The following is an 8,905-nucleotide window of genomic DNA, read 5'->3' on the forward strand; positions in this document are numbered from 1 at the left end:
AGCGAAGTTCCAGCCAAATCAGAACCGAGGATTCCGCATTCCTCATCCCCCACATCGATCCACATGCAGGGCAGGAGCCTGGGCAGTGAGGGGGCTGGTTTTTGTCTTGAGGCCAGTGGAAGCCTCTCCCATGGACACAAAAAGGCTGCCTGGGGTGGACTGTTAGCTGGGGTGGTCGATGGTCTGTGGGGTGGCAGAGAGGACTGACAGTTCTTTCGCCTGAATCAGCCACTTTGCACTGGGCCAGAGCCTCCTTTCTTCCATGCATAACTGAGAAGCTCACCTCCTCACGAGACCTGAGGGACTTTGTCTCTCCTGGTATCAAGGCACTGCTGAATCGCAGGCTCGGGTCGCGTGTGAAATGGAATTCAGGGGACACACTATGACAGTTATGGGTTTCTGGGATGTTTGAAGAATGAGACAACCTCTTTTTCTTTTCTCATGACCATCTCTTTATTTTGGAAATACTCAGGAAGGCCCATCCCTCACAGCCCAGACCGCAGCTCCTTTTAATCTCCAACACAAAATGCAATAGTGATTTTTTAAAATCTTATGGCTCTATCTGTATATTGTCAATGACCAAATAAAACCACTGAAGTCTCCAAAGTAGATATTTCCAGGGCCACATTGATCAGTTCAAAGAATAATGGCTAATTTCCTCCCCATCTGATACTGCACAGGTCCAGATGTGGAACTGGGACCATGGTTTTACTCCTGACTTTAGAACAGAACCCAGGTGGCCTCTGCAGAGTGGGTCTGTCCCAAAGGAAAGCCAGGGCCCCTACCTCCCACCCCCATTAGCCTGAGCTGCCTCTGAGGCCTCCTGCTGGCCCCTGAGCTCTGGTCCCTATTCCATGGCCTCAGCTGCTTGCGCCTCCTTCTCCCCTGCCAGAGGACGAACAGAGGGAGAAGTCCGTCTCCCACCACACAGTCCAGCAGCTGGTCCTGGAGAAGGAGCAGGCTCTGGCTGACCTGAACTCCGTGGAGAAATCTCTGGCCGACCTTTTCAGGAGATATGAGAAGATGAAGGAGGTCCTGGAGGGATTTCGCAAGGTGTGTTTCTGTTTTGGAGTTCAGGAGGCTGGGCAGACAGAGAAGGTGACATAGGTGGGAGAGACCCTGAGGAGCCCTGCCTGAGCAGCCTGGGAGCAGGGGTCTGACTTGCCTGCCTGGGGTTCTATCTCTTGGGGCTCCCAACACTCTGGGCATCTTGTCTTGTGGGCTCAATGCCTGCCCTCTGTCACGACAGAATGAGGAGGTGCTGAAGAAATGTGCGCAGGAGTACCTGTCTCGAGTTAAGAAGGAGGAGCAGCGGTACCAAGCCCTGAAGGTGCACGCAGAGGAGAAGCTGGACAGGTGAGGACCTGCGAGGGACTGCTCCTACCAGGGTGGGCTGGGGCGTTCTGATGGCACCCCTGACATTGGCTGGGGAAGGGTGCATGAGCCACGTGCACGTTTTCTAGAACCGTTGTGAAAGGGTGCTCTGTCAGCAACCATTCATTTTGAGGAATAGTTGTTTCTAAGGAACCAAGGCACCTCGGCATCCTGCGAGCCCGGGTGGGATGGCGAAGTCTTCTGTGCTGCAGCCCCCATCGGGTGGGCACTGGGGCCAGCTGGGCTCCCTAGCAAAGGGTGACAATCCCTGCACCCCCTTTCCCACAGGGCCAATGCTGAGATTGCCCAGGTCCGGGGCAAGGCCCAGCAGGAGCAGGCCGCCTACCAGGCCAGCCTGCGGAAGGAGCAGCTGCGCGTGGACGCTCTGGAAAGAACGCTGGAGCAGAAGGTAACCGCCGAGGGTGGGCTGCTTCGGGCAGGGGCCTGGTGCTCTCTGGGTCAGACAAAGTCACAACAAACAAGCGTGGACCCCCTGGTGTCCGTGGTTGCTCCCCGTCGGGGCCAGCACGGTGAATTCCTGCTTCATGAGCTCATTGTTGCTCTCCTGCTTCCAGATCCAATTTAACGCCTGCCCTGAAACTGGCCTCCTTTCTGTCTCTCCTGGAACTGCTGCTCTCATGTGTATTTGTGGCCATTTTTTTATTCATCTCTCGAGTGAGTCTGGATGGTCATCCGATTGTCCAGGGGCCAGGGGTCGCAGTGCCTGTTGTGTGCTCTGGCCTTCTCTCGGGGGCAGAGGGGCTCCCTTGTAGGCACATGAGCAGCAGGCATCTAGGGTGCCTCTCCACAGTCCTCTGCAAGCCACAGAGCTGCCCAGATGGCCTCAGCATGGGCTTTCCTCTTGGGCCGTGGTCAGCCAGGTCCAGTGTGGCTGTCTGTGGTTCAGAGGGGGGAGCTAGGCAAGCAGAAGTTTCTGCAGTGAGCAGGTCCCAGTTTGCACCTCACCTGACTGTTAGAGGAAGCAGAGCCCTGGAATCAGGAGGCCTGGCTCTTCACCCCAGCTCCTGTGGTGCTGAGTGAAGTCCACATTCTCAGTTTCTGGATTTGTGATTTCTGAGGATAAAACCAGAAGGTCTTAAAGATTCCCACCAGCCTTGAAAACTAAAGGGTTCTAGTAGTCTCTGAGAAGAGCGGGTCTTTTTAGTCTCTGAATTTCCCTGAGGTCCAGGTCTAATAGTCAGTTGGCCTCCACTGGATGCTGTATCTTCTATGTTCCCATTTGTCCAGAATTCAAACAACTGGAAAAGTCATACTACCAGGTTATTACCTTCATGCATTACCTTCTCCTCTTAGGTTGAAAAAGATAGGCGGCCACCAGATAGGTTAATAACAGAGAACGCATTTTGAAAAAAAAGTATCTTGACTATGCCAAACAGATTCAACCACCTGTATTTTCTGGGTTGTGATCATTATTTGTAGTAATAACCACAGACAAGCAATGCTGTCAGAACTGTCAAATGCAGGCATTTGTTCACTCAACCAGTATTCTTTGGGCATCACTAGTTTAAGTTTTTAGTGTTTTTTTTTTTTACTTTCAATGTTGATAATCCATGTATAGTATATATATAATAGCATCTATCTATAGCTGTCCATCTATCTATCTATCAATCTGTCCATCTTTCTATCTAGTTCCTCTCAGAAGAAGGAACATCCCATTAACATAAAGCCCACATTTCTCATTCATAAAGGGAATTAAGGCAATTCTGCATCTAAAGTTTCCAGGTGAGAAATGGAGCAATGCATTTGTTTGAGGTTGCATCAGCGAGTTAGTTAAGACAATAAACGTAAGCCAGGAATCAGGAATAGGTGTTTTCAAGGCCACTGACCTGTCTAGACTATTAACAGTTGCAAAACGAAGGTGATGCTCAGTTTTCTGACGAGCTTTACAACCAAGAGGGGGACATGATCTTGGATAACAGAAAAGATACAGATGTCACACGAGTTCTTCTCTAAAAGGCCCTAAGTGATGCAGGGGACAAGTGTCTGTTTTAAAGGGGCTCAGAAACACGCTTCACCCACATAGTTCACATATGAAGGCGTTGGGCATTTTGCCGAGTCAGGCTCTTTAAGGCTTGTGCACAGCGAGCTGAGCCCTGTGACCAGATAGTTTGCTTTCCTGTGGCTGATGGTTCCAAGATGGAGCTCGGAGAATATCCAGGAATTGCTAGCTCGTGGGCTGGCTGGTGCCTCTCAGCCATCAGTCACCAAATGTCAATAAGTGTTAATAGCAGAGTGCAGAGGGGTCAGGTCGACATTAATGTGCGTTCCAGGCTCGCCTTGTCTTTCTTGCTGACTTAAGTCACTTAAGTACAGTGCTTAACCCTTCTGAGCCTCAGTTTCTGCGCTGAAAAGTGGAGCTAATGACCTCCTGTGAGAGCTGGATGAGTCCACTGTGCCTTGGTGTTTAGCTCACTGGTCGGCACAGGGTGAGCATTCCAGAAAGGTGAATTGTGAGCTGTGAGCAGCAGCTGCCACAGCGGCAGCAATTGTAGGAGTCAGTGCTGCATCTCATTCAGGCCCTGTGCCTTCCTCTAGCAGACATCTCAGGGCTCCCCAGAATTGTTAAAGACCCAAGGCCAGCCCAGGCAGTGTTCCAGGCTAACTCCCTCCCAGTTGGAGCCTGGGACCTGCAGAAGAGAACTAAGTTTCTCCTCTACTGCGCAGCCTGATTCTTCTCCAGCAGCAGGTCAGTGAGGTACAAAAATGCATGGGAGGTCACTCTGAGCTGGAACATGTCACAGGAGGCTCCGCTTTCCAAGGCAGGGTCTCAGTGCAGCCCCCAGAGTGAAGCTGTAAGACCTTGAGGAAGAGCTGGCTGCAAAATGTAGCCCCAGATACCAGAAAAAGCTCACCCGTTGGAGACGGATCAGCTGTTGAACCAGATCAGACCATAAGAGACCAGGTGGATGGAGGGCTGAATCCTGGCAGCATAGGGGCCCAACATCAAACCTGTCTAAGAGGAAAGCTGCAGCAGCCCGAGGGAGGACCCATCCCAGTGGATTCCCTTAGAGAATGGGAAGTGCTGGAGGATGTTCTGTGCTCGGCAGACATCTGGTTGATTCCCTTGATTGGGCTTCAGAAGACAGACAAGGCACCTGGGCTTCAGTGGGGTATGAGAAGCACCCTCGAGGCCTAGCGCCTCTGCCATGTCTCTCCCCAGTACCCATTGTCTCCACGACACCGCCTAACTTGGCATCCTCAGGGTGCATCCAGCCTCCTCCAGCAGGGCATCTAAGTATAATGCTGGCGATCCCCAACCAAGTAAAATTACTTAACCTCTCTTTGTGGCATTCCTCAAAAAAGCCACTGAACAGCTCATCCCAAACCATCCTTTTGTGTCTAGATCCTTCTGAGGCAGATAAAGGGAAGGGAACTAACACTAGTTAACCCACCACTGGGTGCTGGTCACTGTGCTAGAGAACTTTACCTTTCTTACTTTTAATTCTCTGAGACATATGTTTGCATGTGCATCTTAGAGATAAGGACACTGAGGCACAGGCAAGTTTACAAACTTACCCAAGGTGCTACAGTGAGAGCTGGGATGCATGCTCAGGTGCTTTGGCTTGCAGCCATTTCTCTTGGCACTTCTGATCATTTGAGGGGACTGAGAAGCCTGGGGCATCCCATTCCCAAGGGAGCCATGGAAGTGGCTACTCTGTTCAGATTGATTTCAAACCCCTGTCCCCTCTTTCTTATCCTCGCTTCCAGAATAAAGAGATAGAAGAACTCACCAAGATCTGCGATGAACTGATTGCCAAAATGGGGAAAAGCTAACTTTGAACCAAACGCTCGGACTTGACTGTCGCCTGTAGTATGACTGTCGGCACACTGCTGTCCCTCTGTTTCCGTGGACAGGTTCTTTTTTCACTTTTTCGTATGCACTACTGTATTTCCTTTCTAAATAAAGTTGATTTGATTGTATGCAGTACTAAGAGACTATCAGAATTCCTTGCTATTGGTTTGCATTTTCCTAGTATAATTCATAGCAAGTTGACCTCAGAGTTCCTGTATCAGGGAGATTGTCTGATTCTCTAATAGAAAACAAATCGCTGACCTTGGCCTTGCCCTTTGTACCTGAGTTCCCAGGGTGAGCGGCTTTTGGATTTAATATGAACATGTACAGCTTGCACAGGGACTCTTGCCTTAAGGAGTGTAAAATTGATCTGCATTTGCTGATTTGTTAAAAAAAAAATAAAAACAAAAGAAAATGCATGTTTCAAATAAAATTCTTTATTGTAAATAAATTTTTTTCTTTGGATCTTGGCAATAAGTATGACTATGTTTTATTTTCTGGGAAGGGTTGAGTCTTTTCTTGCCTTTGCTAAATAATGTAAGATTTGGCCTTCAGCTCTTCTCTGTGTTGGCTCATTTCTGTGTCTTTAGGTTAAAGTAGCATTTCTTTTGTTATTGTGGCTGGACTTGTAAGATGAAGCTAATGAGAAATATTGACTTTGCTACTTAAATAATTAAGTGTGTGTATTGAATTAGCTTGGATTTTGTTTTTTCAAAGCCTCTTTGACTTTAAGGGTGGAAAATCTTGTTTCTTTTATTGTCTCGAGGAAGTAGCGGGCTGTCATTCTTCCAGTTCAGTTCCTTCCCCTATGACAGTCTCCCCTGAAACTCTGTCCATTTCCCTTTAAAGGATTAGGAAAGGGCAAACACCCATCAGTGAGAGGCAGGTAATTAAGCCACTTTGGAAATTAAACCAGCAGTGGCTCTGCCGTTGAAGTCCCTTAGTTACTCCTGACTTGCTCAAAGGGTACTGGGGTGGGGGTGGGGGGCAGTGAGGGGTGGGACTGGGGAGGCATGCTGCTTTCTGGGGCTGCTGTAACAAATCCTGACAAACATGGCCCCTTAAGACAACAGAAATGTATTCTCTCCCAGTTCTGAACGCCGGAAGTCCAAAACCAAGGTGTTGGCAAGGTTGGTGCCACTTTGGGGAACTGAGGGAGAATCTTCCAGGCCTCTCTCCCTGCTTCCCTGGCAGCAGCCAGCAGCCCTTGGCATTCCTTGGCTTGGGGCTTCATTACTCCATTCCCTGCCTCCTGTTCATGTGGCCTTCTTCTCTCCGTTAAATCATTGTCAGATTGCCCTAAAATCTAGATGATCTCACCTCAAGATTGTCAACTCCAGAGCCTCTGCAAAGACCCTATTTTCCAATTTGGTTACAATTGCAGGTGCCAGGGTCAGGATGTGGCATGTCTTTTGGGGGGCCCTGGGGTATGCAGTGGATATTCTAAGTATAGAAAGCAGACCCGAGCCCCCAATGGCCCTGGGCTCGTCCACATTCTTTCCACCCAACACAGGGTGTTGGTGCCGCAACTGTGTAGGCTGCCGCAGCTGTGTAGGGGCAAGGTCAGGGGAAGGGGTCTCTTCTGTGACGTGCAAGGTCAAGCTCAGCCATGCCAGGCAGCACCGAGGAGAAGAGGACGCCAACTTTGCGTGGCACCTGGCAGCACCTCCGTGGGTCCGGCAACATACTGGCTGTGTGAGCTAGTTTGTCTCATGTCTGCCCGGGCTCTTGGGTCCCACATCCAGCCAAGCCTGCCTCTCTGGGAGAAAACCCAGTCCCTGGTCCCATTGTCCCCTCACCTGCCAGGACAGGGACTGCCACCTCCCTCCGCCGGCCACCCCTGAGTGGCCCAGCCAAGCCCATCACCCAGAGGCTGGCTCGTCTGCATAGACCCTGCCTCTGCCCTCACCCCAGGTTCTCACCTGGCAGCATCGTCAGCACAGCACATCTGCTATCTACTGAGACTCTTATTTATCACTCAAATAAAATTCTTCCATCACTAAAATACAAGGATGCAGGTAAGGAAAAAAATGAACACCTCACCCAGAATCCCAAAAGCAAGACATGAAACTGTTGTTAATGTTTTATATCTATTTTGCTATACCTCAGTATATGGGACCTACCTATCTACCTTCCTTCCTTCCTTCCCGCCCTCCCTTGTGTTTATAAAAAGAAAGCGTTTGGAGTTACAAATCTACATGATCCTCTGTGGTGGCCCTATTGCCATTGGTAAACTTTTTTCACTTAACACTGTAACATGATCATCAGATTATGGTAAACTTTTATATCAATAAATAGATTTCTCCTCTGTCATTTTGAATGGCTGCAAGACTTCCCATGATATTCAAATTTATTCAACTGATTCCCCCATTGATGGATATTTGTATTGTGCCCACCGTCTTGCTGTTATTTGGCTGCAATGAAGATCCTGATGCATATATATTTGAGAATGCTATTTCCTAGGTGGAATTCCTACCTGGGTCAAAAATGTCACTGTCCTCTAGCCAGAGGCCACAGGAACACACCTGTGGGTGAGCAAGTTGGGTTTCTTGCTCGTTGCAGTGGGAGAAAAGCACACCCTGCAGACTGAGGGGGCATCTCAGTAAGAGGGTCCTAGAAAGGAGGCATTATAGGCTTTGGGCTTGGGTTGGGTGAATTGGGGGCAGGGCTAAGGAAGCAGGGCTTTGCTCCATCTTGGATGCTTTCAGGAAGCAGAGGCAATTCTTTGGTTGGGTATCCCAATACATATTCTCTAGAAGCAGGGAAGACTTGAGTAAAGCTAAAGCTGTCATTGATAAAGAAGCAGCAACATCTCATTAGCCAGGAGAGGCATAGTTGGTCATTTTTGTGGCTTGGATAATGTTCACATCCTGTCTGTGTCCAGAGGTAATTACAGAGTGGCCTTATTTTTTCCTGGGTGTTGATGCTCTGAAATGGTCCAACAGGAGAACTCCCCAGGCCCAGCTGTGTGAGCTCCTGGCCAGCTCCCCGAGATCAGGGCTGCAAGTCTCCTTCTCACAGGATATGCACATTTTTACAGTTTGGAAAGCCTGTGATGAAATTATCTTCCACTAAGGTTATACAATAAATGCCCCCACCATACAGTTCACATCCACAGAAGTATATGCCCTTTGGGGTGTTGAATCTGGCCCTGCATTCCTCTCCCTGTCTGCCCAGCAGCCGATCTAGCTGGGCAAACCCCACCTGAGCCACCTCCCTGTCCAGTGCCCGCTGCCCCAGCCTCCCCCGGGTCATTGGTGGTAATGCCCCAGGAAAGAGCAGGCATTGACTCACCAGATCATTTGTCACCTTGCTTTGCCCTGGCTCTAAGAAGTATGTGATCCCATGCACCTGGCTTCTCCCTGGAAATCTCTAAGGGCCGTCTCCAGATGAGGCAGGACAGGTTCCCCACAAGAGAGGGTTTGGAGCAGGCTCGCCTGCAGCCCCTCTCTTCCTCCACTCCCTGCGGGCCATTTGGCAGAGAAGGAAGCCCACCCCCAGTGCCTGGAGACAGCAGGAGCCTCCAGTGAAGAGCCCTGGCACTGGGGTCCCTGCCCTGCCACTTTCTGGCTGTGTGACCATGAGGAGGCGCTTACCCTCTCTGGGCCCAAGTCTGTTCATCTGTCACAGGGCTCACAGTACTCACCCACAAGGGCCGCGGTGAGGTGGACACCTGTATGGTGGCAGTGCCTAGCCTAAGAGGGCACATCAGCCGCA

General features: G+C 50.0%; 1 protein-coding gene across 17 annotated transcripts in view; it reads left to right on the forward strand.

The window, feature by feature from the left end:
• The window catches only part of TACC2 (transforming acidic coiled-coil containing protein 2), a 229,179-nt gene extending 223,514 nt beyond the window's left edge, over positions 1 to 5,665 (forward strand). For all 17 annotated transcript variants that reach the window (XM_077126268.1, XM_077126273.1, XM_077126280.1 and 14 more), the window contains 4 exons: positions 893 to 1,053; positions 1,250 to 1,356; positions 1,663 to 1,783; positions 5,104 to 5,665. In XM_077126268.1, coding sequence (XP_076982383.1) covers positions 893 to 1,053; positions 1,250 to 1,356; positions 1,663 to 1,783; positions 5,104 to 5,169 — 455 coding nt within the window. In that variant the 3' untranslated portion in view covers positions 5,170 to 5,665. The remainder of the gene's footprint in view (positions 1 to 892; positions 1,054 to 1,249; positions 1,357 to 1,662; positions 1,784 to 5,103) is intronic.
• Positions 5,666 to 8,905: the final 3,240 nt, after the last annotated feature.

The sequence above is a fragment of the Tamandua tetradactyla genome, chromosome 13 (assembly GCF_023851605.1).
Source record: "Tamandua tetradactyla isolate mTamTet1 chromosome 13, mTamTet1.pri, whole genome shotgun sequence".
Taxonomy (NCBI): domain Eukaryota; kingdom Metazoa; phylum Chordata; class Mammalia; order Pilosa; family Myrmecophagidae; genus Tamandua; species Tamandua tetradactyla.